Source organism: Brachyhypopomus gauderio, chromosome 20 (assembly GCF_052324685.1).
Source record: "Brachyhypopomus gauderio isolate BG-103 chromosome 20, BGAUD_0.2, whole genome shotgun sequence".
Classification (NCBI taxonomy): Eukaryota; Metazoa; Chordata; class Actinopteri; order Gymnotiformes; family Hypopomidae; genus Brachyhypopomus; species Brachyhypopomus gauderio.
Window position 1 is genome coordinate 14,344,661 of NC_135230.1, and position 27,941 is coordinate 14,372,601.

The 27,941-nt window shown below is 41.9% G+C and overlaps 3 protein-coding genes and 1 long non-coding RNA gene across 5 annotated transcripts; 1 reads left to right on the forward strand and 3 right to left on the reverse strand.

Moving 5' to 3' along the window:
• Positions 1-991: 991 nt before the first annotated feature.
• LOC143484673 (indolethylamine N-methyltransferase-like) lies at positions 992-1,996 on the reverse strand. The gene is made up of 3 exons (XM_076983529.1): positions 1,837-1,996; positions 1,555-1,762; positions 992-1,415 (listed from the first exon to the last, which is right to left on the reverse strand). Exons 1-3 carry the CDS (start codon positions 1,994-1,996, stop codon positions 992-994), a joined length of 792 nt encoding a protein of 263 aa, XP_076839644.1.
• A 4,264-nt stretch (positions 1,997-6,260) lies between these two features.
• Positions 6,261-8,272, forward strand: LOC143484675 (uncharacterized). Its single transcript, XR_013122680.1, has 3 exons — positions 6,261-6,555; positions 7,300-7,472; positions 7,641-8,272. It is a non-coding gene; the product is annotated as an uncharacterized LOC143484675 (long non-coding RNA).
• Positions 8,273-8,335: 63 nt separating this feature from the next.
• LOC143484672 (indolethylamine N-methyltransferase-like) lies at positions 8,336-9,810 on the reverse strand. The gene is made up of 4 exons (XM_076983528.1): positions 9,634-9,810; positions 9,367-9,603; positions 9,082-9,289; positions 8,336-8,957 (listed from the first exon to the last, which is right to left on the reverse strand). The coding sequence occupies exons 2-4, from the start codon at positions 9,524-9,526 to the stop codon at positions 8,534-8,536; spliced, it is 792 nt and encodes a 263-aa protein (XP_076839643.1). The 5' UTR covers positions 9,527-9,603; positions 9,634-9,810; the 3' UTR covers positions 8,336-8,533.
• A 3,006-nt stretch (positions 9,811-12,816) lies between these two features.
• LOC143484666 (glycerol kinase) lies at positions 12,817-27,572 on the reverse strand. 2 transcript variants are annotated; one of them, XM_076983518.1, is made up of 21 exons: positions 27,390-27,572; positions 25,920-25,993; positions 25,507-25,613; positions 23,790-23,867; positions 23,603-23,682; positions 22,489-22,626; positions 22,060-22,169; positions 21,828-21,894; positions 21,476-21,493; positions 20,500-20,535; positions 20,318-20,385; positions 18,900-18,942; positions 18,719-18,799; positions 18,195-18,273; positions 17,771-17,867; positions 17,527-17,611; positions 17,312-17,432; positions 17,019-17,162; positions 16,732-16,818; positions 16,010-16,096; positions 12,817-14,822 (listed from the first exon to the last, which is right to left on the reverse strand). In XM_076983518.1, the coding sequence occupies exons 1-21, from the start codon at positions 27,480-27,482 to the stop codon at positions 14,812-14,814; spliced, it is 1,704 nt and encodes a 567-aa protein (XP_076839633.1). In that variant the 5' UTR covers positions 27,483-27,572; the 3' UTR covers positions 12,817-14,811. The 2 variants fall into 2 exon arrangements, with proteins under 2 accessions (XP_076839633.1, XP_076839634.1); XM_076983519.1 differs by lacking the exon at positions 21,476-21,493.
• Between the last annotated feature and the right edge of the window lie 369 nt (positions 27,573-27,941).

Consider the following 27,941-nt stretch of genomic DNA (forward strand, 5'->3'; position numbering starts at 1 on the left):
TTATTTAATAATTAGGTCCATAAAAAAAAACAATCCCAAGCACTGTGTTAATAATTGTTTAAGGAATATAAGGTACAATTAAGCAATATAATTATTAAAGTACCCCATCCCCATATTATCAAATATCAACTCATCATAGTATAAAATGAAGTAATTACCAGTAGGAATAATGTACAATTCATCACTGATATTATTTTAAACTAGTGACCCCTACTGAGCATCAAATTATCCTGTAAACTGTATATTGGACATGAAGAACAGATAACAAATAACAATTGTGAGCACTGTGGCAAACATTCAATAAGAAACATATAGGTTGATTTAGCTGTCAACGTGGAGGAGCAGCAACTCTACTGCAAGCCTCTCTGTGCTCCGTGTCTTATCTCTAAGGGAGAGCCCGGACACCGGGAGAAAACTAATTTCAGCCGCTTGTGTTCGCGATTCTTTCGGTCACTACCCAGATCTCGTGACCATAGGTAAGAGTTGGAATGTAGATTGACCAGTAAATCGAGAGCTTTGCCTTTTGGCTCAGCTCTCTGTTCACCACAACACGGTCCAGTACAGCGTCCGCAACACTGATCCACCGATCCACCTGTTAACCTCCCGTTCCATCTTTCCTTCGTGAACAAGAACCCGAGATACTTGAACTCCTCCTGAGGCAAGGACTCACAGAACCTTAAATATTTGCAAAGGAACCCCCCCCCCCCCCCCCCCCCATTGTTACCTTGATTCTTTTTATTCATGAATTGTTAAATAATTTCCAACAGAATTATCCCTTTTTTTGTTATGACAATACTACATGTTTTGCAAGTTTCACAAATCAGTGAAATGTGTTTCATCTGGATGTTTTGTTCAAAAATATCTATTTAACACAAAATAAGATCAAAAAAAAAATTTCAGGAAAAATCATCTGAAAGTCTAGACAAAATTTGTAAATAATGTTTTTTAAACTTTTTTTGAAAATGTTTTATACATTTCTCCCATCACATGTTTACATAGATTTCAGGGCGACTAGATAAAGAACAGCTGCAAAATCAGATATGGTGGTGTTTTCTCGGTCTTCCGCAGGATTAATGTTGACTTCGTGGACAGTAAAACCCAAGTCTTCCAGTATATTTTCAATGCTTGACTTACTTAGGTGTAGGCAAGAGAAGCGTGTTTCATTGATGTAGTAGAAAGTCTCTTCTAAAACACCAATCATCACAAGAATTCCACCAGGGCGCACCAGCGCCGCTACTCCACGAAGTGCATTTCTGTAAGTCTGTAGGTCTTTGCATGCTGCTTCAAGACACAGAGACGTTATCACGCACTCGGCTGGTCCAAGGTTGTGAGGATGGAAAGGGTTTTCCAAGCGGACATCACATTTCAGCACTTCTTTCACCCGCTGTCTTAGTTTCACTTCCACATCGGATGGGCTAGTGGAATAGTTTGAGTTATATTGAGGCAATTCTTTGTGATACAAACTACTCTAAAACTACAAACTTACCTATAAATTAAATGTTATACAAAGCTATGAACCGTGTTTGAGAGACTAAACTATTATTAATTACCTACCTTTTCCCCTCGATCGCACAGACATGTTGAATGATAGGGTTCCAGTCGAAACACCCTGTCTCTTTTTTCAACCATTTCACAATTTCTTGGCGATTGTTGTCAGTAAAATCTGATAGCACAATCTCCTGGAAGTATTCGCAAGCACTTATTATGGTGTGAATTGTCGGTCCGGACCCAACTTCAATGAGTCTTTGGCCTTTGTATTTTCCTGGAAATTACACTTGTGTCAAACAAATTCAGAAACCGATTCAGAAAAATGTACAACATTGGTAAATGACCTACCTGTCGAAAATGTCTTGCTTAAACATCCTAAGATGAAAGAAAGATATTTTTTCTCATCTGCGTGGCCTTGTGGAGATGAATAAAAGTTGTTGATATATGCCCTAGCATCAAAATGGGCCTGATAAAAATCCCCCTCAGTAAAACGAGCGCCTTCCTCCATTTCATTTAGTGTATTCTACTTTATAAATATGGGATGAGTTCGCCTGTTTTAACAGACCACCTGTTAACTCTCTTAAGTATGCTGTCTTATGTAATCATTGATGTCTCTTGGAGTTTTTATAGGACATCGTATCACCATGGTTCAAATATTTCCTCAATCTGTAGAATCTGCCCTTTAAATGAACTTTAAAGTTAATGTTACCTAGAAAGATCCCGGACAAGATAAATCGCCTCTAGATGTAGATCAAAACCATCAGGGTTCATAATCAGGATTATAAATTTGTTCAGCTCTCAGTGTTCCATAGCTGGTACCAGGAGAACAGATTCACAACACACGGGTGTCAGGAAAGACTTCTTCAAAGTTTAATGATAACACCATGTAACAATTTTCAAAAAAACATTTTTGTTCCCAGGTGTTGTGTGTTTTCCTAATTGTTTGTACCCTAAATAAACAGAAAAAAGTTATTATTCCCTGTAAACTTTGCTATTGTGGTCAGCACAATGATATTTTGAAATTGATCTATTTTTAAGGATATTTGCCATATTTCAAGATACTTAAGAAGCTTCTGGAATTGTGAGAACTATCAAGAAGTTTCTAGAACTTTCTGGGACTGTACAGAATTGTAGGTAGTTGTATAGCTACAGTTATATATGGCCACTATAGCACTTCCTGAGAGACAGAGAGACATGATCTAATTGATTGGGATTGCATAGTAAGTGGGCAACAGCCATCACAAAGGGGAATTGTCCTAGACAGACAGGTGTGAATTCAATATCTATTCAGATTCTGATAACAACAGTATTCACACTTCACTTCACACCCATTACAGGAGGAGCTTAGGAAGGACTACTACATTCAAATGTATATATTGTGTGTTACTCTGCTACCGGGTGATCAATCTTGCTCTGCTGAATCCTCAGTACACTCTTGTACTTAGATACTGCATGGAATAAAGATTGACCATTTTTGGAGAGTTTTTTTTTTTTTTTAGAGTTTGGAGAGACATCATTTTTCCTTACAGTACACAGCAACTTAGTCAATTTAGATGGCATCAAGAGGTTGTATACATCCAGCAGACGCTTTTTGCTATGTATGTGGCCATTTTCTAAGAGCGAAAGAGCGAAAAAGTACTCTGCAGGCGTCAAATGGTGTCATTCCTGATGGGCCTCCAAGGTGGTTTTACTAAGTATCCTTGCTTTATTTGCCTTTGGGACAGCTGGGATACTAAAGCGCACTACCACAGGTGGGACTGGCCTCAGCGGACAGAGTTAACTGTGGGGAAGAACAATGTAAATTGGGAGCCACTGGTGGACCCACGCAAGGTGCTGATGCCACCACTACACATCAAGTTGGGGCTCATAAAACAATTTGTCAGGGCTCTAGATAAGGAGTCGAGAGCTTTCAAATACCTCCAAGATCTTTTCCCTAAGCTGTCTGAAGCAAAGATCAAAGCTGGTGTCTTCGTCAGACCACAAATCAAGAAGATCATAGAGTGCAGTGAATTTCCCAAGAAGCTGAATAGGAAGGAGAGAGCGGCTTAGAACAGTTTTGTCACAGAGGTTCGCGGCTTCCTAGGCAATCATAAAGATGAAAACTATGTACTGGTTCAGAATCTGATAAAGAACTATGCTGCAATGGACTGCAGGATGTCACTCAAATTCCACATCCTTGATGCTCATCTTGATAAGTTCAAAGAGAACATGGGAGCTTATTCAGAGGAGCAAGGTGAGCGCTTCCACCAGGACATTATGAACTTTGAACGCCGTTACCAAGGACAATATAACGAGAACACGATGGGTGACTATATTTGGGGATTGATCCGTGATTAATTTGCAGTATAGTCATGAATCTCGGAAAACCACACACTTCTGAAAAGTTTGGTAATCTGTGTAAATTTGTGGGGGGGTGGGGGATGTGGTGGCGAGTGTAAGTTGTCGACGGGGGGGGGGGGGGGGGGGGGGGGGGGTGGCGAGTGTAAGTTGTCGACGGGGGGGGGGGGGAGGGGGGGGGGTGGCGAGTGTAAGTTGTCGACGGGGGGGGGGGGGGGGGGGTGGCGAGTGTAAGTTGTCGACGGGGGGGGGGGGGGGGGGGGATTTGAGGGTGTCGAGTGTAAAATGGACACAAATTAAATATGTTGCGATCGACCGGTTGCTAGTGGTTAAAGTTACCATTTCCAGTGGGGTGGCACTAGGGGTGGCCCCCGGCCCCCCCTTTGGCTCCGCCACTGCCTGCATTGTCCAGAATGACCGGTTTGGCACTGGGTCAGAAATGGTGTGGGGAGGCATTTCTTTGGAGGGCTGAGATCACACCGGTCTCATTTGAAATATAGTACTTAATGAATAAAGTGCACCAATGCAAAACCCGTGACATAATCCAAATAAAGGATACAATAACCAGGGGGTATTCCAAGAAGCGGGTTAAGCCATAAAACCGTGTAAGTTAACTCAGAATTCACGGAAACTCAGGGTTTTCCCTTCCAGAAACCAAGCTTAGAGAGAACCTGAGTCAGTTACTATAGCAACTTATGCTCTGAAGCTAACCTGCTCGCTGGCAGGTTAACTTGAACCTAAGCCTGAGTTACAAACACGTCATCATGACGTGTCCTTTCCTCGAGGATCATGTGGATATTGAAGCTCAGTTTATTCATCGAGCTCTTCATCGGGAACGCCTTATAAAACCCCGAATAGACATAGGCCTGCTATCATTTTCGGATAATTTTTCCATGAACATTATCATTTTTCAGCACAATCCATTACTTACATTATTAACATTATTAAGCGTCACATTTCAAATATCACACATAGCGGATCAGCCCTCAATTCTCTTGAGATTTTTACACATCCCTCTTCGTTTTTTGCTAGTGGAAGTTTTCTTTATAGTGTAGGAGATGCGGAACCTGTCAGCAAAGCTACTGTATGTCGGTCTGTCCGAAAAGTATGTCTAGCATTAAAACGGCTAGTGCCTGGTTTTGTTGTATTTCCTGGGCATAAGCCAGTTATGGACATTAAAGAGGAATTCCACAACATCGATGGTTTGTCTTTAATTCACACGGACAATAAAGAAATTAAGCAAAGGAGAAGCAATATATAACGAACTTCATTCCATTTACATTTTAAGGATTTGCTAGAGTGATTGGCTGCATTGATGGAACCCGCATGCTACCTATTACAGCACCATTAAAACATGAAGGCGATTACATAAACAGAAAATCCATCCATAGCATTAATGTACAGGTACTAACTTTTATAACCCTTAATGAATAATGTACTTATTAGAGGTGTCAATTCCAGGTTCCGCGATTAAAAGTCCTCACCAGGATTTTGCTCAGGCTTCCTGGATTGTGTTGATTCCACAAATTTTACCTGGATTGCTAATTAGAAAATCTAGCAAGCTTGAGCACAATCCTGGTGAGGACTTTTAATCGCGGAACCTGGAATTGACACCACTAGTACTTATCTTTAATGGTAACTAAAAATAACGTAGCTATTGTAACAGACCGTTCTCCCCATCAAGATCATATGTGATGCTTCCCAAGAAGAGATTAGTCTGGGACATGCCACATTGTTAGAAATGAAATATAGGTTGTATATATGTATATTGTATTCATATAGGTTGAATTAGCTATAGGCTATGATTATTAAAAGTACCCATTAACAGTCATCATATTTAATGTTCTCTAGATACGTTTGTGTATGTTGTGTAGTGAATTGGGAGAAGGAGGGCATACCTCATCCCTGACAGTGGGGTCAAAAACCTACTCTTTCACTTGAGAAGCATGAATTATTCACATTAGCCATCTTGTTTACCCTGTTGCTAGCTATGTCAGATGTCTTCTTAAAAAGTATACATTTGTCACAATCTAATATTTTAAATGTACAAAAGAGATGGTGTTGATGTTATGGTTGTGGCGGTAGCAGTATCCAAAAATGTGAACAACTTTAAGAGAAAATTGAAAACATAAAGGACTATGTTCAAAACATACAGGAGTGATCTTGAAATATGCAGTAGAGTTGATGGTTTCAAAAAGGTTGTCCTCAGCATTGTAGTTTCCCTTGTAGCCGTCTGATTTTATTGCTTTTTATAAATATCTGACGGTGGTGATGAATATGTGGGATACAATTTGAGCAACCACAAAATAATAGTACATGTTGTTCAAAACTCACTGTGTGTTGTTTTTAATACACAGTAAAATGGTCTCTTTCATGTGTTAAATATATTGTTCAACAGGGGCGTCACCTGGGGTGGGCTTCCGCGGCTTCAGCCCCGAATGATTATCCAGTAGCCCCGAACCTTTTCGCTCAGCTGTACTATTAATGAGGAGGCCAATGCTGCTGTGAGAATAGGAAATCTCTTAACGCCAATCATAGTGCCGCTTCAAGGATAAAGTTCCGCCTTTCAGGAGAAACAGTCAATCAGCTTGCTGGTTTTGCTGGCGCGGAGGAGAGCCCACCCCCACCCCCGTGGGGGAGCGCACATGCGCTCTAGCCATTTTTGGCAGCAGGTTGCAGGTAGCTGACGGTGAAAGAAAATGGATATACGGCGTTTTTTCAAGGAGAAAGGTAACGGGAGTTAACTATGTAAACTGTGATGACATTGTTTGTGGAGCTATCTGATAGCTGGTTAAAAACACACGTCTCCGAATCGAAACACACATATCAAACCCACTGTGTGCTTATTAAAAATGCAGCTTGTCACAAGTCAGCTTCGGAATTAGTTAGCTAACCTAGTTAGTTAACCTATCTAGCTAGTTAACCTAGATAGCTTAGGTAGTGAAGGTTTGAGGAAAAAAAACTTATATAGCTATTTATGTTATAGCTATAGTTATAGTTAGTATGTTCAACATGCTCTGATGTACCTGATAAGCTAATATCTATTTCATTTTCAAATTGTGTTTAATAATTTAGGATTGTAGGACTGTAAGCTATAATGAATGAAAATCCATTTAGTTAACTAGCAGTTAACTAGTTAGCTAGAAGGTGGACGTTGTGGATAGTCAAAATTTAGTACAATACTTTATGATGGTAGTTTAAAGCAGTTTCTTAACCCTAGTCACTTCCCTAAAATTGTGTGTTTTCCACTGGAGCCAACTGATCAACTAATAAACAATCCTTTATTGAGTTTACACAGCACAGCATATCACCACTTACTTTATCAAGTGCTTTTAAAAGAAAACTTTAGAATATGCATAAATGAATGAATGTTGTAAAAAATAATTTACTTTTAATAGTTGAGGGTTAGGGTTTGTTAGAGTTTGTTCAAATCTCAAGTATTGTGGTGTAATTTATTTCCTAATACAAACAAAGAGAACTTGAGAGGAGAGAACTGGAGAGGAGAACAGACAACAGGAGAGGAGAACAGACCTGGAGAGGAGAGAACAGGAGAGGAGAGCAGAGGACTAGAGAGGAGAACAGACAACAGGAGAGGAGAACAGAATAGAACTGGAGAGGAGAGGAGATGGGAGAAGACAATACAAGTGGTATGGAAAACAATGCCTAATAAACACATTATTAATAAAATACACGTTTTTAGTATGAAGACTAGCAAAATAATGCCAGATGTAGTTTGTTTTAGCACAGTCTTTTGTATTTAAAATATTGTTTCCAGCTTTATTTTAAGCATGCTTTCCTGAATTACTATTTAACAGGGTAGACGAGAGGGTGGAGAGCGAAGATATATGAAATGTGGAGAGACCTGAAATGAACTGAACTGATCAGGACTGGACTGATCTAAAGAAAGAACAGGTTAGGAGAAGAAAGACTGCAAAAACATACAGGATAGATAATAAGTAATTCTTAAAGGGTATTAATTGTGTAGACCCCTTAGCACTAATAATTATTAATATGTCTTTCAATAATTTGTTTCAGTTTGTCATAAAAGGTAAAAGAACAATTTAGAAACAAGTGAATTGTTTACATTATTACACAGTTGCATGAAATCCATTGTTGACATACTGTTTTTCATACTTTATTGAGGAATGGATGTACTGATGGAATATACCTGGTCCATGTCTTTTAGTAAAAGCTCCCTATCTTTAGGTCACCAACAGTCATTCTGCAGAATTTGTGCACCCTTTGTTAAATATATATATAAAAAATTGGGCTGAGTCCTGGATCTTTCCATACCCAGGCAACCCCCCTGTTGTCCAATTATTCCTTTTTGGTTTTAATAAAGTTGATATGATTATTTCCTATTCAAGGATAACTGATTTTGTAGGCCAGCATATAATAACCAAATTAATAAAAAATAAAAAAAAACCTAAAAAAAAAAAAAGAAAAAGCAAAGGACCCCCGATTGTAACCTTGATTCTTTTTATTCATGAAAATGTTAATTGATTTCCAACAGAATTATCACCTTTTTCTTAGCAATACTTTGCCAGTTTCACAAAACAGTGAAATGTGTTTCATCTGGACTTTATGTCCAAAAACATTCATCTTTAACACAAAATAAGATCGAAATAAGTCGGGAAAACTCGTTTTCCCGTAAATAACGTTTTTTAAAACTTGTTTTTGAAAATGTTTTATACATTACATCATATCTCTACATAGACTTCAGGGCGACTAGATAAAGAACAGCTTCAAAATCAGAAACGGTGTTATTCTCTCGGTCTTCCGCAGGATAAATGTTGACATCGTGGACAGTAAAACCCAAGTCTTCCAGTATATTTTCAATGCTTGACTTACTTATGTGTAGGCAAGAGAAGCGTGTTTCATTGATGTAGTAGAAAGTCTGTCCTAAAACGCCAATCATCACAAGAACTCCGCCGGGGCGCACCAGCGCCGCTACTCCACGTAGTGCATTTCTGTAAGTCTGTAGGTCTTTGCATGCTGCTTCAAGACACAGAGACGTTATCACGCACTCGGCTGGTCCAAGGTTGTGAGGATGGAAAGGGTTCTCCAAGTGGACATCACATTTCAGCACTTCTTTCACCCGCTGTCTTAGTTTCACTTCCACATCGGATGGGCTAGTGGAATAGTTTGAGTTACATTGAGGCAATTCTTTGTGATACAAACTACACTAAAACTACAAACTTACCCTAAGTAAAGTAAATGTTATGCAAAACTATGAACCGTGTTTGAGAGACCTACCTTTTCCCCTCGATCGCACAGACGTGTTGAATGATAGGTTTCCAGTCGAAACACCCCGTCTCGTTTTTCAACCATTTCACAATTTCTTGGCGATTGTTGTCAGCAAAATCTGATAGCACAATCTCCTGGAAGTATTCGCAAGCACTTATTATGGTGTGAATTGTCGGTCCGGACCCAACTTCAATGAGTCTTTGGCCTTTGTATCTGCCTGGAAATTACAATTGTGTCAAAAGAGATTCAGAAATCGGTTCGGAAAATGTACAACAACGTTGGTAAACGACCTACCTGTCGAAAATGTACTGCTTAAACATCCTAAGACGAAAGAAAGAAAGTTTTTCTCTTTTGCGTGGCCTTGTGGAGAAGAATAAAAGTTGTTGATATATGTCCTAGCATCAAAATGGGCCTGATAAAAATCCCCCTCAGTAAAACTAGCACCTTCCTCCATTTTTTAGTGTATTCTACGAATCGTCCAATAGTGAAAGTACGTGCGCAAAAAACCCATGTAAATATGGGACGCGTATTGCGGCAAAGTTCGCTTGTATTAACAGACCAGCCGTTAACCCTCTTATGTCTGCTGACGCGTCATCATCAATGTCTCGATGTTTTTATTAATATTTCTACGATGTTGCATCGTTGCAACATGATTAAAATATTTGCTGAATCTGTAGAGCAGGGGTACTCAAATAGAAATGATGACGGGCGACCGTAAACTGTCGACGGGGGTTGGTTGCGAACGCATTTGGCCGTCTGCTATCGCATGTGGTCCGCGGGACGCTATTAGAGTATGGGGGCTGTAGAGTCTGCCCTCCATTTAAACTAATGATATCCTATATTTAAGCGCTGCCCCTTTTCGCGTAAACTGTTTCCCCACTCTGGTAAACGAACATTTTCTAAACAGTTTCGAAAGAAGTATTTGCCAGGTCATTATGACGAGAGCCGAGATTGTTGTGAACATTTTGATTTGAAAGATATTGATATAATGCTATAAGTGCACTCACCGACCACTTTAGGTACACGTGTCCAACTGCTCATTAACGCGAATATCGAATCAGCCAGGGTTGCAATTACTTACTTTCTGAGGTGTATGCAAACCGGCACCCCCGGGCCAAGCTGGGGGTCCAAGCAAGGTGTACCTAATAAAGTGGCTGGTGAGCGTATGTTTAGAGACAGATTTAAGAAAATATGCTTAAACAGAGAAAAGGCCCTTGGACCTACTGATCTTGTGCCACTGTCCCTTCTAATAGTAGATTTGTTGTCTACGTTTGTTGTTATGCAAATGACAACATTAACCACATTTTGTTACTTCAGAATGTCTGTTTATCGTTACGGCACATGAAACAAACAGAGATGCAGCCGCACAATCTCCTGGATTCAACGAGCTCTGCTGAAGGCACACGTAGCACAAATGACTACAAGTGTCAGAATGAGAGGCCACTGCAGTCGCTGGTAGTACCTAGCTGGCTTTGAACCTAATACGTCCCTTTCCGAAGAAGCAATATTTGTTCTAATAGCATCTCTGAGGGAGATGACATCAATACTAAACAGACCAGGGTGAGCTGGCTGGTGCAACGTGGGGATGTCCGAGGCAGAACGGCTACAGAGATGGGTGACGGTGTGGTCAGGCGATTTATGGTGTTTAGCGTGCGGCAGACTCGGGGTATCTGCAGAAGATCAGAGCGTCTGCAGAAGGTGGTTTCACAATGGAAGTCGATACACATGGTTTGGCTACTCACATGTTCACTGTTCTGACAGAATAAGGATCCATCCATTAATCCATGTCAGACAGGAAGTGCTAAGTTCAGTTGGCAGGCCATGATCATCTCTGCTGTGCTGTTGTAGGGCCAAGTGTAAGCTCTGGAGGTGCTGTGGTGCATGTTATGATGTAGAGAGCTCAGGATACAATTGGCCAACTATTCCGCATGAGGTATAGTTCTGTTCTGATATAGAGAGAGCATTGGATGCGACTGTCCAATCATCTTCCGTGAGGTCATGCTGGCTGGTGTCACTCTGTTTTGTTACAGATCATAGTATTGCAGGACTGGAGCAAATGTGACAAGGTGCTGAATTTCTTGTACCGCTGTCATATTTTGGAAGCAATGGACAAACTATCTTTATCTGTTAGCCATGGCTTGCACTGCTCCGACAGTCTAGGCAAGAACCCGTCGAGGTGACTTATCACACAAACCACTGTGCTACTTTATCTGATGACAAGGGCATGTTCATTACTGCCTGTGCCGTCTTTGGGTCCATCTTTTAACCTGCCACCAATAAAATGTGGCAATGGAAGTGGACTGCTAATATCTTTACTGTTGGACACTGGAGTTTGACCCCCTGCAGCAGTCCATAAGGGCAAGCAGCTTGGCATTGTGGTCTCAGCACGTGTATAGTTCTAAATCACTGAACACAAACTGTGAACGGTCTTACTGAAATGCTTTGGATCAATGCAGAGACGCAGCTTGTCTGGTTTCTTAACAATGACCGTGTTGTTAATTCAGTCAGTACATAAGCTCTGCTGGAATCTGTGGCTGCAAAGAGACATCGCATTTAAAACGGGCTGGGACTGTGAACTGAATGGACTGTGAACTGAAGTGTTGGCATGTAAGCCCCAAGAGGAGTGGCATTGGTCTATCTCAATGTCACGAAGTCCAAGTGTGATTTGCCACATACAACGCACGCTGTTGAAATGAGGGCACGAGCTGACCAGAATATAGTTTCAGTTTAGTGTTTCATGGGCACTTGGATGCTAGTTTAGTCTTGCAAGCAATGGTGTCTAGCTGGACTGCTGAAATTTAAGCTGACCTGACATGCCATTTTTTTGTCCACCTAGAGTCAATAGGCTCGGTGGTAAACCACTCCTGACTCAGAGCGTCACTGAACTCCAGCTTGGTGTCCCAAAACTGCATTTGCCCTCTAACTACCTCTGTTCATTTTTCAGGCAAAATGCTCAAATGCTAGTGTTCCTTCCCCGCTGTGTGGCTGGTGCAACTGTAGTGGCATTGAACACTCAGGATATCTGCGGGTGTGGCCGGCCTGACTAGGGTTGCCACCTAGGTCCGACAAAAAACAAGGACACTGTCATACTGAGACAGGTTGGCGAGTGTAATCTGTTGACGGGGGGGTGTCGAACGTAAGTTTTTGAGCGGGGGGGGGGTTGGCGAACATAAAATGTTACCAGAGGGGTTTAAAATGGACACAGCGAGAAAAAAAACTGATTTAAGGTGTGCAAAAACGGTCTGAATCGTGGTTTGAACTACCCTAGTTTTTTTTTGCCGGGACCGAATATTAAAAAGAAGAAAAACCGGGACAGCCCGGGAAAACCGGGACAGGCACGTGAAAACCGGGACAGTCCCGGGAAAACTGGGACAGGTGGCAACACTAGGCCTGACTGGTTGCTAGCCACGGTGTTAGCACAGTCTATGGGCAGTTTGTCTAGAACTACGGACTTTAGTCTCTTTGAGGTCATTGTGTTCATTGAATGTATTCTTTCATGCAAGAGTGTGATGAAACTGTCAACCGGCTTGCATTTCTCCTGCTTGCAACAACCATAGTAGTATGATTCATAGATGACATTCTTCACCGGTGTAAAATACTCCTCAAGGGCCTTAAGCATAATACTTATCAGCATCAGGTTGTGCTTGTAAACGAGATGGTGCTTAGCGCCCGTTACACCCTTCAGCGTTACAGCCTTCTGACTTGCATCAATATACTTCTGTGCAATAATGAAATGTTAAGATGTAAATAACACAGCTTTTAATGAAGACAGCACAACACTTGAACTTCCATTGATTAGAACATTTGAGTGATGTATGCAAAATCTACATAACATTCATTCACAGCAACACATCAAACAAAAGGGTATTAAGGTAACACTGGCCACTGCTATGCTTTATAACAGTGTGTGGGTCAGTTCAAGTATGGTGGAAAAAAATAAATTATTAAAAATACTCTCCCAAAATGTCCCTTTACAAATCTACAGAAAATTACAAAAAAAAAAAAAAAAAAAAAAAACAACATCAGTAACATCATAGCTACAAACTGGTTGGCTCTATGGTTAATGCTTTAATGCTTACATCACGGTTACTAACATGTTAATTGGCACGCTACATAATAAAGAGAGAAAAATGTATGGAGAGTTATCATATATTTTTATATGACACGACAACGTAGCGCCAAAGTTCGTCTTGTTCCTGTTTCTGAGATACAAAGAGCATGGTGGAAAAATATCATTTTAATGTTAAAATAAAACCATTACGCTTCTAATAGTAGTAGCTGCATCAAGACAGCAGTTTAACAGTGTACGTCAATACCACGCAGCTCCTTCAACAGCAGCCAATCAGCTTAAGAGCAAAAAATAATAAGAGAACGTTTGTTCTTTCAGAGGTGGTGGGTGTCACCACTAGCTGACGTACCACTTAACGAAAGAGTCACTGGTTGTGTCTCAGGACAAAACGATTGGTAATGATTTAAAGTACCAGATAGAGTTAATGACTCTACTACTCCTATTACCACTGCTACTAATACAATATATTAACAAATACTAAACGGATGAAAACAAATGCTAAACAAAGAAACAAACCAAACAATAAAAGCGTAAGAGGCACAACCGGCATACGACTTAAAAGGAGAGATGTGAGAGCAAACCGACCCGTGATAATGCAGTATACACCTTCCCTCAAGAGTAGGCTTTATGTTAGTCAAAATTTGAACATTTGGACTATTAACTTATAAAAGAAACATAATTTAAAAAATGTAAAAGAGTAATGAACATTTCTCTATACCTGGAATCTTCGGGCAGGGATAACAGTACCTTGACCCCAAATACAATAGCAGTTCAGATAACTTTGTTGATTTGCCCAAAACGAATCTACAACCCACACAGACAGTTCACGTGGGCAGAAGCTACCCAACAAACTATGACCAATTTCACTGTCGTTTTTCTAACGCTGGCATGACTGGTTCTAGACTGGTGTAAATAGTATCCAGTGTTTTGGATCAGGAAGATCTGATGTTAAACATTATTGTCTATAATTCACTATACCTTCTCAGTAGGTTTACATTTACATTTAAAATGTAAATTAAACTGCAAAGTGTAGGTTAAACCGTATAAACTTCTTATGAAACAAAAGACAGAACATTCCCTCTACAGTGCAGAACACCAGTTTGGCAAATCATTTTCAGTAAAGTGCTCTAAAACGCTGATCTCCTTCATAGATGTTTCTGAAAAATGGTCATCTCTGAAGGTCCTGTTCACTCACAAACGTACTACGGCTGAGAGGAAGACCATTCTCTGCCACTCTCAATGCAGGTCAGTAAAGATTAAATGCCGGAGTTCAACACTGCTCACTCTGCGTGTGAACTATAGAGTTCACAGTGTAGCGGAAGCCCCAGTGCACGGGCTAAGGGAAGAGGACTGGTAAAACAAACCAAACAACAACAAAACAAACTACTTCCGCAAGCATCAAGTGACGGCCATGTTAAGTTACATTTATAAATAGGGAGTTGGGGTATGAATTCCTGTGTTGTTCAGAGGACAGATAATGATGTTTGCATTGCCAGCTAGGGTCCTAGGCAAAAGGGTTCAGGAAACGCTTTGCCGCAAACAGTTGGATTCACAGTTATGGCTGGAATGTCTGTGGACGTGGTAACCATACCAACAGGACACTGGACCATTGTCTTGAGTTGAGACCCTGTTGTCTTCCCTTTTTCTTCACCTTGGTTGAGGATCCAACTTTAGGGGTGGCCTGTTAAAAAAAAGGGGAGTGATTATTTACAATATTAATAAGCAATAATAATGATAAATGGTTTACTTAAATGAACAACTCGTGGAATAGCTCAGTGGGAAAGAAGCACAGGTCCAAAACAAAGTTAAAATAGGGAGTCGGTCAATAAGGTTGGGCAACAGGAAATGTTGAGCATGAAGTGACAGAGACAGCAGTGTCATGGAGGACACTGGCATGAAGATGAACAGAAGATGACCCAGGAGTTCAAACATCTGCCCAGCGTGTCCACGCTCATATGCCCAGACCCAAATGGTGCGCTCATGGTCCTAGAGTCCGCAATTGCACGCAAGGACTGCGAGGGTGAAGGGTGGGCCGTCTCCCTTTCCGGCGGTTTAAGGGTTAGAGGGGTGCTCACTATGTGCCCTTGCTGCTGTTGTATGGACCACAACATGTGCTCAGAAATGGCCCATTACCCAAAAGGCTGTGAGGTTAATGAGAGGACCAATCAGAGTGGATGGTTTGCCTGAGCATCATGGCAGAGATCTGTAAAACAGCATTTCTAATGCTAACGTATTTATAGTTGGTAAGGATTCTCACTTGTTAGGCAATTACAAGCACTACAGTGAAAACAAGTAATATTAATTGTGGAGATATTAAAGTCTTTATTTAAATCAAGCGCTCCCAAGCACTTGAGCTGTACATCAGTGATGTCACCAAACTGGTGGGGGACGGCCACAGGGCTTTGGGTGTCGTTTGGGCCTGGGCTATACTGGGCTATACACCTATAGCCCAGTATACTGTGCACACAGTGTCAAAGCAATACTATGTAGGATTTAAGCTGCAATAAACAGTACATTCCAAGATATTTCCATATCTAGACTCTGAAAAAACATTTTTAGTACTGCAGAAATTAAAAACAGCTACTTTTACATTTTCAGAGACTTGTAAATGTCTCAAAAATGTGATTATCAAATGTCTTTGACAGAATGACATGATACAAGTCATTTTGAAACACAAATAACAATTCATGGTCCCAAGAAAAAGCATGAGGAGATCAGCTGAGAGGAAGTTTACATTGTTGGCTTTTAAGTCAAGATGTCCGGCATCCGAACTTCAAATCTTACATAGTACACATGTTCACACACAGCCACCCATCTACAAATGCCAAACGTTGGGTTCACTTACAGTTTGACATTACGCGCACTGACCTGCAATGTATTTTGCTCCAATTAACATAAACATGCTACCCAGAATGTAAAAGCCCAGGGGCACGCTACTGAAGACACTAGAGTCCGCTGCAGACCGTCCAGAACGCAGGGCCATTTCATGCAGTATCGGGGGGAGAGAGAGAAGGAGACAAGGGCAACATGTGAGTGACTACTGCGTTTGGTTTGGACTCAGTGACATCATCAAGCTCCGACACGACCCTGTACGAGTGCATGGAGTTTTCTCCGCCCTCCCACGTCCTTCGGGAAGAGTTCCTACACTGCCTCACACTGCCTTGTTTACCATTGGCAACTAATTAAAATTTGTGTAGTGAAACTCCAGCATATTTTTTATGAGAAATGTGAGTACACATTTAATTAAATGACACATAATACATAATTAAGTATATAATTACCAATTAAGTAATTACTTATTAGATTTTTTAAATTTTTTATTAACAATGAGCCAACATCGTGGTTAAACACAAAGACTGCAGGTCTTTTAAAGGACTTCATGTAGCATCAAAGCTGGTTGTGAAATCTTGTAGCAGTTAAATGTTTATGAACGTTAACAAGCATCTCAGTAATTTCGCTGTTAGGAAAAATAATAATATATCTGCTAAATGTTTCCTTGATGTGGAATGTTTGAACATCCTACTATTTACTCCCTGTAAAAGTCTCTGATTGGCTCTTTAATCAGAACAGAAAGAAGGCGGGACACAAACCGTTTCCGTTGACGATTGGTTCTGTGGTCTCCCAGTTCATGGCTCTCTGCACGGCCTTCTTCCAGCGAGCATACCGGAACTCACTCTCTGTTCAGGCACAGAAGGAATGCTGAAATGCTCATCCTGTACGAGAGCCAACATTGCCAATCTATACTTTCGTCCTGTGGTGATGGATCTCAAGAAATAACATGTTTTTGTTTTATTTAACTCCTTAATCTCTATCAGCATCATTCTAAGGTCAAAGGTCAATACCACTGGTCTAAAGAGAAACCAATAGATGGTCTCACCCTCTGGGTTAATCTGGGGTTCAAATTTCTCAGAGGTGACCTCCGAGAGATCCTCAGGACTCAGACTCCACACACTGACTCCCTCTGCAGCTCCTGCAGCCATAGCTGCACCAAGAGCTGTCGTCTCGGGCATGGAGGGTTTCACTTCAAAAACACACACACACACACACGTTTTTCTGCTGCTTTTATCCCTCCAGCACTGGGATCTCACTCAGATCCAGCTATACTGAAAGTGAGGACCAGGAGCCTGGTTATTCAGATATCTGCACAAGGTTTAGCTGCGTGTCTCTTACCTACGGGAATGCAGAGAATATCGGCCTGCAACTGCATCAGGAGTCTGTTGGAGGTCATTCCACCATCGACTTGCAGCTGCGTCAGAGGAATCCCACTGTCCTGATTCATTGCGTCCAGGATCTGAACCAATTGCACAAATCAAATCTCAGATTTGAGGTCTTCATCTGGTCAGACAACAATAATTGAACCCAAACAAAAGGAAATTTGGGCCCACCTCCCGTGTCTGGAAGCAGACCGCTTCGAGGGCTGCAAACGCCAAGTGACTCCTATTCGTGAACTGAGTCAAACCACAGATGATTCTGTCAGGGGGCAAGCAAAAAAATACGTGCAACTATCCAACCTTAACTTCAAATAACACAAAATGGAAGTATTGTCATGACTCCCAAGTTCACAGTGTTCCATTTTCATGTCAGTCTTGTATTTTAACATCATTCTTCAAACAGAAATCTCTCACATACCCTCTGGCGCTAGGCTCCCAGTAAGGGGCGTACAGGCCGGAAAACGCAGGGACAAAGTAGCAACCATAGGACGTGCCCACACCTGCAGCCAGTTTCTCTAGAGGAAGAAAACACCAGCACACACTCAACATGGCTCTATCAGGGAGAGCAGAAACAAGGACATAGCCACAATTCAAGATACAATTTGCTTTGGAATTTAAATTTCCACAATGTAAAATTATTCAAGAATTTACAGGATGGTTCTTTATGATGCAACAATGGCACTCAAAAAAACACCAGGATGCTATGAGATTAGCGTGTTCAACCATTTGATTAACACGCTGGCTGCCAGTAAAGGGGTCAGGGATCAGACACTTAATACTAGGCCAGTCCAAGGGGCTGGTCTGACATTTCCTGACTTTTTCTCAGCCACCAAAGCACTCACCAAGCTCTGTTGAAGTCTGGATAATTCCAAGGTTGTCTTTCAACCAACGCACAACAGCCCCTGCTATGGCAACCGAACCCTGAAGTGGACAAGTTGTAGGTCAGTGATTGTGCAATGGCATATAAGCCATCCTTACTACAAACACTTATCCACTGGTCTTTTTCTTTTTAAATAACTCATCGTTCAGTTCTGGGGAAAAAGACTGATCTAATGTGTAGGCACAGAATAAATTGTTTGTCAGGATTATCAAGCAACCCATTAACCACTCGTGAGTTTTCGCAAGACTCTTCTGTGGTTAGTTTGTTGTAAGTGCAATACATTTAAAGATCAGCTTATGATGCACTGCTCCTAATCTTCTCAATGTTTTCTCCACTCAACAGCCTCCGTCTTGAAGGTACAAGACGACTGCGTTACTCTTTGTCCTCGGATGAGAGAATAAACGTTCCAGGTAACAGTTAACCCCGGCTCTTAGCTCTCAGGCTGTAGACACAAATATTTTTCGAAGGTGGCAGTAACGGTCTCACCTCCAGGGCATAGCAGGCTGGCTTGTCCCGCCCCAGTTTGTAAGCCACCGTCGTTAAGAGCCCGTGGTCTGACATCACTGGCTGCAGGAGAAATCGGTTGGGAGTAACAGTGAGCTCAGAAATGCATCAACTGTCTGCAAGCGCAGGAGGTGGTGAAGGGGGAGGTGAACAAGAGCCGTACCTTTGCTCCCGTGTTTCTGAGCAGGAAACAGCCGGTCCCGTACCTGCCGCAAGAGAAGCATACAACACGGTTGCATATAAGGGATTAAGGGAGTAAGGGATGTTTTAGATCACACACACCAGAGATGGGCACTCTCTGACTTCAGACTTGACTTTGTCGGGGCAAAATTCATATTTGGTCTCTTTGTAATCATTTGAATTTAGTTTTCATATATGTATTGATCACTCTTAGTAATGAGTAGAATGGAAATCACTTTATTAAGGTATATTGAACATGTTAGGCCTAGTACACGTTGCTCATTGTATGCTTTACATGCTTGTAGTCTCTCTCTCTCTTTCTATCTATCTCTAGTAGTAAATTGTGTGTGTGAGTTCTCCTTGTGAGTTGAAGGCAGATAGTCCTGAATGTCTCAGGCCTGTTGATAAGGATGAGTTGCGTCAGAATGGTAGTATATCTGGTGTACCTGGCATCAGAGTAGTATATCTGGTGTACCTGGCATCAGAGTAGTATATCTGGTGTACCTGGCATCAGAGTAGTATATCTGTCGGACCGGAGGAACAAGGAGGCCTTGATCCGATCACCTCATGTGGGCCACCAATGAGGCATAACGTGTAACTCATATCACGGAAGTATGATGTAATCATGTAACAAAATAGTATGAACTACGGTCTGTGAGAGGGGGGTAGCTCTCTCTTGCAGACGCTCTTGAGGGTGTGTAACGCAGATCTCTGGACTGATCCACATTTCCATTGTCTTTTGACTTTAATAAACTTTGTACTTTACTTTGATACCATACCCAAATGCTTTTGACTGTTCTTGCTCACCATTAAGGTTTAAATTTCAATGACAACTTGAAACTTGTTCCTAATCACTTTCAACTCATTTTTCGTTTTCCAGGTGCTGTGTGCGAAAGTTCTAGAAAGAAAAAAAAACACTTTCTGCATGTTTTTATTTTGCCATTATTCCTTACTTTCGTTTTAGTGGTTTGAGACGCAACCCCTTTTCTTGTGACGTATCACAACATCCAATTATCGTGAGTGAGACATCGGAGAGAAGTGTCAAATGTAAACAAATGAGGTCCATACATGGAGCCTTTGGTTATAGGGAGAATAAAATGCCATAACCAAAGGATGGCAATGTGTATGTGAATGTGGCAAACAAATTAGACATTGGAACGACCACATCGAACTTCTAAAGGCACCTGAAAACACACCCACACCCTCTGTGAAAACACACGGGTTTGTTCAGCTTATGCTAGCCACTAAGCAGTCAATACAGCTAATATAAAAATAGTTTTTCCCATTTCTTGTCCCAAAGCTTATCCTGGTATTGACTTGAGACTTGACATCGACTCCAACCTAAAAACGTATGACTTGAAAGACGAAGACGAGCGTAAGCAGATCTTAGACGAGTCTTACGTGTTCTTGGCTTGGCCGTCCTGAAAGCACATCTGACCCACGAGGGCGGCGGACTGGTCCCCTAAACACTGCGTAGAGAAGATCACGCCTTTACACCCCATCTCATATTAAAGAAGGGTCACATGACATGCCCGTTAAAAAAAAAACATGTGTGAGAGTAGAAGAAACCAAGTTTGATTTACCCCAGATATCGGAATGCCTGTGAGAGCACCAGATTTCTGTTGGAGAGACAGAAAACAAAAGCAATAAAGACGAGGGACGTCAAAATGCTTACGCCAACATTCTGCTAAGAATTCATTTTAAAAACTGCCGCCAAGAAACGTATCATTTCAATACGAGTCTCTAGCGCGTGTTCATTTAATGCTAGTGTTTTGCTCCAACCCAGAACTACAGATCTATTCCAAAACAACTCCTGGTTGTTATCTGGTGGGGGTGTTTGTTTTGTTTTCGAATCTGCTTTGAGAAGAATATCTGTTATAAATATATTATAAAGATAATAAATCCAGACTGTATTATTTTTTGGCTCACTGCATATACAGAATCACACAAAACTTCTGAAAATAGACGAAATAAAACGAGCTATCAGTAATCATGACCCAGCAACGCTACAAAGCTACATTTCAGCATCACTTCCCCAAAATTCAGAATCCCCACATCAGTGGCTAAAGCATGCCGAATCATACAGCACCCATTACTTGAGCAAAACACCAGTGGACTGTCTTGAAAGGGAATGAGCATGCAGAGGCACAGAAGAGAGGATGACAGCACGGCCACCGCTGTGGAAGGGGCCCTGGGACAGGCAAAGAAAGAAGCAAAGGAACCCTGGAAAGATGGCCGTCCGCCTAGTGTCTAACAGCAGGTGATGTCAACCCTTGTGGCTCAAAGCCGTGATGGCGTGGAAGCACACAAGCTGGTGGGGCGGTACATTTCCAACAGGAGCCGAGCTGGTGGGGCCTTCACGTGTGCCACCGCATCCACCTTAGAAGCCACAGCACGGCTTTGGTCACGTGACCAAAATGTTTACATATTGGAAATGCACCTTAAGTCGTGATGGTGTCAAAGGGACATGGAAGCCAATCAGGAGGAGAAAAGATGTTTTTTTTTTTCCCCTTGAGAGGATGAAGTTAATAAATCAGGGTATAGTTAAGACCTACTCACCAGACTAGAACTGATTTTCTATCAGTGAGCCCAAAGAGACAATAAGACACAGAGGTTTGAGTGCGATAAGGAACGACCTTCCACAGGGCAAACAAGTCTACCCATAAAACCCAAACCCGATCAGCGAATAAAGTAAATGCTGTACACACGTTCTGTTTACACCTGTAAAATGTTAAAATGACAGACCTAGGAGTCTCTTTTAATACGTTTAAAAGGCTCTCCTACACAAACCTCACGTTTACAGACTTCCATTCTTTGTAGGCTGAATTAGTTTTACACTTGCGCAGAAATGCAATACATAAAAATTATTAAATGAGGATATAATACAAAATATAAGAACAGTCTGGCTTACCATTAAACCATAGATCTCAGAAGAACTCCTAACCCTTGGCAGAATCTCCATCGGTATACCAAAATAGCTAAAAGGAAAAAACAGTGCAGGCACCTGTTCAAATATAGCATAAACAGACTAGACATGCTCAGGTTAGAATTCAGCAGAGCAATTCAAAGACGCAGGAACAATGTGCAGATGTGTGTGTGTGTGTGTGTGTGTGTGTGTGTGTGTGTGTGTGTGTGTCCCCTACGTGCAGAGATCTGGATCCCAATCCAAAGAGTGAATATTGAAGAGCATGGTCCTGCTAGCATTGGTCACATCTGTACAGTGGACACCACCTTTCTTTCCTCCAGTCAGGCACTAAAGAAGAGATGACACAGAATTACAGACGGGCCTAGACTTCTAGAGACAGGCCTAGACTTCTAGGGATGGGCCTAGACTTCTAGAGACAGGCCTAGACTTCTAGAGAGAGTTGGGCTGATATTTTAACCCTGTTGTCCTTCATTAATGATGCATATTAGCCCTTAAACTCTCAGAGGCACCACAGTGCACACTGTAACTACTTTGTTGATTTTAGCACCCGACTTCAAGTTTCAAAGCCTTTCAAAGAAAACAAACAACCAAAAAAACAGGTACTCAAGCCTGTGCGTAGCGGCCCGCACACGTGCACGGGTCTCACCCATATGAGCCAGGAGTCGACGGTGCCGAACAGGGCCCTGTGGGAGAGGATGGCCCTGCGCACATCCTCCACGTTGTCCATCAACCAGCGCAGCTTCACGGCGCTGAAGTAGGTGCTGATGGGAAGACCCGTCTTGTGCTGTCGGCAAGAGCACGGAGGTCATCAAGAACACATGGGACTACAGTAATATTGGCGACAATACAGAGTGGGAACGGGGTGACTGACTAGGACACGGGTGAGAGAGACACAGCGTTCTAAAGAAAGATCTCTGAGAAATTCAGGTTTTTGCTTGTTCAGACATTCAAAGAGATTGCAGTGCAAGTTTGCAGAATGAGTGTAAATACTTAAGAACAGGTGTACAAACACTGGCTTTCTCAGAGTTCCTAAGTTCAAACTGGCCTCTGCTGGGGCCAGATCCACTAGCGGACTGGCACCAAAATGTTAGAACACCCTTCTGCAAACTCTCCATTTCGCTCCTTCAGTTTTCTTTTTCAAATCTGAAATAATATCTTTAGTTTTTTCTATATTTTCATTCAACGATATGTCTTATTTTGTTGTTCATTTAATCTGGATCGTTGGTTTTCTGCTCTGTTAACGCTGTGTTTCTTCTCCCTGTTTTGTTTCAATTTGTTTTGCTGATCGCGTGTGTTGTGCATCCATGAATGCATTTTGGAAAGCGTTCTTGGGTACGACAAAGGTGTTAAATAAATACATTACTATTATTATTATTACTAGTAGTAAAAATATAATAAATGTAGCATTGGGCTCCACGTGACCTCCAAGTCTCTGCCGCTCACACCTAGCGCTGCCAGAAGCTATTGTGTTGTGTCTCACGCAGCCTACACGTGCGCCGTGTCTCACGCAGCCTACACGTGCGCCGTGTCTCACGCAGCCTACACGTGCGCCGTGTCTCACGCAGCCTACACGTGCGCCGTGTCTCACGCAGCCTACACGTGCGCCGTGTCTCACGCAGCCTACACGTGCGCAGCCTACACATGCACCGTATCTCACGTAGCTTACACTTGCGCCGTGTCTCACGCAGCTTACACGTGCGCCGTGTCTCACGCAGCCTTCATGTGTGTTGTGTCTGCATGGTGCACGGCAGCTCTCCCACCTTGAGGTGGTTTTTGTTCCTGCCTGGTGTTTTGTTAATGAGTCTCTCCACAGTGGACTGTGTGCGCAGATCCAGCCACACTGCACAGGTGAAGAACAGTGTTTAAGTTGGTATACATTCATTACCATTCTCAGTATATATTGACTCATTAAAACTGGGCCTTCGTTGGTGTGATGAGCATACTCACCAATTGCATTGTAAAGTGGTTCTCCTGTTTCCTTGTCCCAGACCAGTGTGGTCTCTCGCTGATTGGTCACACCGATGGCTAGAAGGAGATTACAGCAAATTCAGAGAACATCACAATGACGGCCTGAACAACAGGCCAATCATGCATGAGAAAACCGGAAAAGAAGAAAGGTGGGGAACATGTTGACACCAGCTTTTTCCACACATTGTAAAAACCGCAGGAAAACCTGCAGATGAACTTACATCAGAATTAAATAATCCATTTTAAAAACTGCTATATGGGGCAGTCCTAGGACCAGTCCTAGGACCACTTCTATTCACACTGTACATGTTACCCTTAGGCGAGATTATGCATAAGCATGACATCAGTTTCCATTCCTACGCAGACGACACTCAGCTATATTTATCGGCAAAACCCGATGATTTAGGCGCAAACAGTAAGATTTGGAAATGTGTAGAAGAGATAAAACATTGAATGGCGTGTAACTTTCTAGCACTAAATCCCGATAAAACAGAATTAATAATATTGGGTCTAGGGCTGCGAGAGACAAGATACATAATGTAGCATTGAATCTACATTCTTTTACTATAACCCCCAGCGCAGAGGTAAATAACTTGGGCGTCACAATAGACCCAGATCTCTCGTTCAATACACATATTAATAATATAACTAGGGTAGCGTTCTTTCACTTGCGCAACATTGCCAAAATTAGAAACATATGTAAATATTAGTGATGCAGAAAAACTAATCCATGCATTCATATCCTCTCATTTATATTATTGCAGTTATTATTATTATTATTACAGTCTCCTAGCTGGATGTTCTGGTAAATCGATAAACTCCAGCTGGTTCAGAACGCAGCAGCACGAGTTTTAACAAAAACTAAAAAGTTTGATCACATTAGTCCCGTACTATCGTCATTACACTGGCTGCCAATTAGATTCCGTATTGACTATAAAATACTTTTATTAACATATAAAACACTGCATGGCTTAGCTCCAGACTATCTTAGTGAACTTATTGAACAATATAACCCAGCGCGTTCACTTCGCTCGCAGGACGCAGGGTTATTAACTGTTCCTAGGATCAAAAAGATCACAGCAGGTGGAAGAGCCTTTTCTTTTAAAGCTCCACAATTGTGGAATAATCTTCCTGCCTCTATTCGGGACTCAGACACAGTCTCAATGTTTAAAACTCGATTAAAGACTCATCTGTTTAGTTTGGCCTTTGATTAATCTGTTACATATTTACTACATCTCGTATCTTTTCTCCGAGGTTCACCTGGAGAGTAACATTGCAGTCGGAGCCTACAATACCAGCATCGCTGCTCCGACACGGAATGAAAGCCTGGCGTTCATCAACAGACATTTACAGTGACAATATCATAACCCAGAACTTTCATTTTTACCTTTACTTAGTCTGATTGTGTGATTTGTGTGTGACTTGTGTATTTGTCTGTATTTTGTGTAATTTGTGTGTTAACGGGCCGCCCAATGGAGGATGGGTTCCCTTTTGAGTCTTGGTTCTCCCGAGGTTTCTTCCTATTCCCCACCATCATAGGGAGTTTTTCCTTGCCACTGTCGCCTTTGGCTTGCTCATTAGGGATTTGGACCCATAGTATTGTTAACCTTGTAAATCCTGTAAAGCGCTTTGTGACAACATGTGTTGTGAAAAGCGCTATACAAATAAACTTTGATTGATTGATTGATTGATATACCTTTGATGTTAGAGATGTCGATGTTGAGTTGGGTCAGCTTCTCACACGTTCTGTCCATGCACTCATACACTGACTGGAGAATTTCTTTGGGGTCTTCTTCCACCCAGCTGCATAGAGGGAATAAAAACAAAGATGCAGGGAACATGGTGGGAGTTTTATGGAGCAAAGTGAGATATACAGAACACGTCCTCCTAGTCACTGAGTAACTGTCAAAGAAGAGAAGTCCTGCCCTTCCAAACAGGTGGCACTCCTTTGTGCACAAGTGCTCTTGTGATTATAACTCTGAAGCAATAACTGCAGAATTTCATCATCGGTGAGGGGGGAGTATTCTCTTAACATGTATATGGCCATTTGTGTTATGACCTTTATGATGTAGCAGGTTATTTGCAGGGATGTGAAGTGAGAAGACTCACCCTTCTTTAGGGAAGCTTTGCTGAATCTCCACTTGATGGTGGCTAAGAAGCTCCGCTGTTTTAGCATTGAATACCTGCAATAAAGAAAAGGCAGCAGGGGTCAGTAAGGGGACGGAATGATCGTATAAACCTTTCATGTTTCACCAGACAGAACAGACCTCTGGCTAATCAGAGCTCTGTCTGTTCTGGGGAATATCATCAGACCAGCTGCCAGATGTGTTGCGTGGCAGACTAACTGATCCCAGGACAGGTCTCTCCTTTAAGCCTCTTACAAACAAGCAGTGTCCTTTGCCAGGCATCAATGTGGCTGGAGAAACCCACGTTCCCTTCTGATACCTTGTCTGCTAACATAATCCCAGGCACATTATTACTCAAGAGGTGCGCAAATATGCTTAGACAACATGAGGGATTAACTACGTATGAGCTCATTTTAAATCCATGGAGTGTATTATGGTGAGCACGTTCATTGTGAAGTCTATCCAACAGGAGTCTTCACAGACAATGGCGATGTTTCATACCGTCAGCGCCAAAGCAGTGTCAAATCACTGCACGCATGCAGATAACACCATTCATGAGGCTCAGTTCTTTTAAGTTTTATGTCCAAAACAGAGAGAGTTATGGACACTTGTATTTTGTGTCCGGTATGTCCACTTTGAGCTGACCTCACAATTTTATACTGATATGCACTGCATCACGTTTTTTGCTATGTGTATACAACAATCTGAATAGGGCGAATTTTATAAACTGGATTAAATTTGAGGACTCAGAAAAATTACACATGCCTTTCTTACATGCAAAAAATAAGCCTGTTACTTGTTTATGCTAGTCAATAACAAACGTTCTTATAGAGTAATAACACTTCAATTATGAAAAGCAGTTTTCTTTCTACAACCATTACACAATCTGTTATTCGGGGACGATTAAGACTTTATTTAGCTGCAAAACTATTTCTACAATGTCGGCAGGGCAGTCTGAAGAAGTGAACAGCCTTCAAAAAGATTCCCCACTGAAATACTCCCTTTCGCCCAAGCCACAAGATAATTAGCCGAGGGTGTGATTGCGTGCCATGCTGCTAGGCAGATAAGCCTGTTTCAATATTTCACTCAAACCTTTTAGTGATTACTGACTGCGATGATTAACACAACACGGGCTCACAGTCCGCACTTTTCATTGTAAACACAACACTCTTGGTTAAGAGCGTCTCTGGTGCTTGATAGCAGCCATTTGTTGTTTTTATAAGTTGTGGTTCTGGAAAACGTCACCTTATACTGTCAGGAAAGACAATCTGGCTGTTAATGTGACAATCTAGGCTAGCTGTTATGAAGATAGTCTTATCCAGATCCGAAATAGGAGGTCGGACCACGCAGGATGCGCCCTGATCTCGCCCAGTAGGCGCCATGCGGGTCAAGGGCACGGGCACGCGCACGCGCACTGCCGCTCGCACGCTCACGGCGAAAACTCTCGACTCACCAAGAAACGAGTGGAGCTTGTGCCCTGGTCTATAGCGGCGACGAGAGGTCCCAGCATGATCCTGTTCGACGACGCGGCCATTGCTCCGTTCATTAAAAAGGTCTGCCGGCGAACTAACCCGAGCACGGAATCGCACCTGCTTCTCAGATCCGGCCGGCACGCGCTGACAGCGATGAGCGAGCCCGGCACGGGCTGATGACGTAGGGACATGTGGGCGGGGTTATGGAATGAGGTTGTGAGGTTTTGGTCATATTAACGGGCATCGTTAAGCTCCCTCGTTATTTGTTTACAAAAATGTATCTCAAGTTTTGGAAAATTTGTGTTGTTGAGTTACTTTAAATTTGCTTCCTGCCACCTGATTTCTGTTTTGGATTTTTTAGGGATGTTTTAAAACCATTATTCCAACGTTCAAATGTTCATTTATTCACCCAGTTAAACGTAATTTAAAGTAAATACAAATTTACTTCCAGATATGCAGGAATTTCCCTCTGGGATCAATAAAATATCTATCTATCTATCTGTCTATGCTAAAATGTTTTTGACTTTTATATT

What these genes read in the sequence shown, in the direction of transcription:
- LOC143484673 (XM_076983529.1), bottom strand. Translation starts at nt 1,996, where the DNA reads ATGGAGGAAGGCGCTCGTTTTACTGAGGGGGATTTTTATCAGGCCCAT. An exon ending in AAGCAAGACATTTTCGACAG is followed by an intron (nt 1,763 to 1,836) that starts GTAGGTCATTTA and finishes TGTAATTTCCAG; the next exon opens with GAAAATACAAAGGCCAAAGA. An exon ending in TGTGCGATCGAGGGGAAAAG is followed by an intron (nt 1,416 to 1,554) that starts GTAGGTAATTAA and finishes CTATTCCACTAG; the next exon opens with CCCATCCGATGTGGAAGTGA.
- LOC143484666 (XM_076983518.1), bottom strand. Translation starts at nt 27,482, where the DNA reads ATGAACGGAGCAATGGCCGCGTCGTCGAACAGGATCATGCTGGGACCT. An exon ending in TGGGATCCAGATCTCTGCAC is followed by an intron (nt 21,895 to 22,059) that starts GTAGGGGACACA and finishes TTTTCCTTTTAG; the next exon opens with CTATTTTGGTATACCGATGG. An exon ending in TCAGAAACACGGGAGCAAAG is followed by an intron (nt 18,800 to 18,899) that starts GTACGGCTCTTG and finishes TTTCTCCTGCAG; the next exon opens with CCAGTGATGTCAGACCACGG.
- LOC143484672 (XM_076983528.1), bottom strand. Translation starts at nt 9,526, where the DNA reads ATGGAGGAAGGTGCTAGTTTTACTGAGGGGGATTTTTATCAGGCCCAT. An exon ending in AAGCAGTACATTTTCGACAG is followed by an intron (nt 9,290 to 9,366) that starts GTAGGTCGTTTA and finishes TGTAATTTCCAG; the next exon opens with GCAGATACAAAGGCCAAAGA. An exon ending in TGTGCGATCGAGGGGAAAAG is followed by an intron (nt 8,958 to 9,081) that starts GTAGGTCTCTCA and finishes CTATTCCACTAG; the next exon opens with CCCATCCGATGTGGAAGTGA.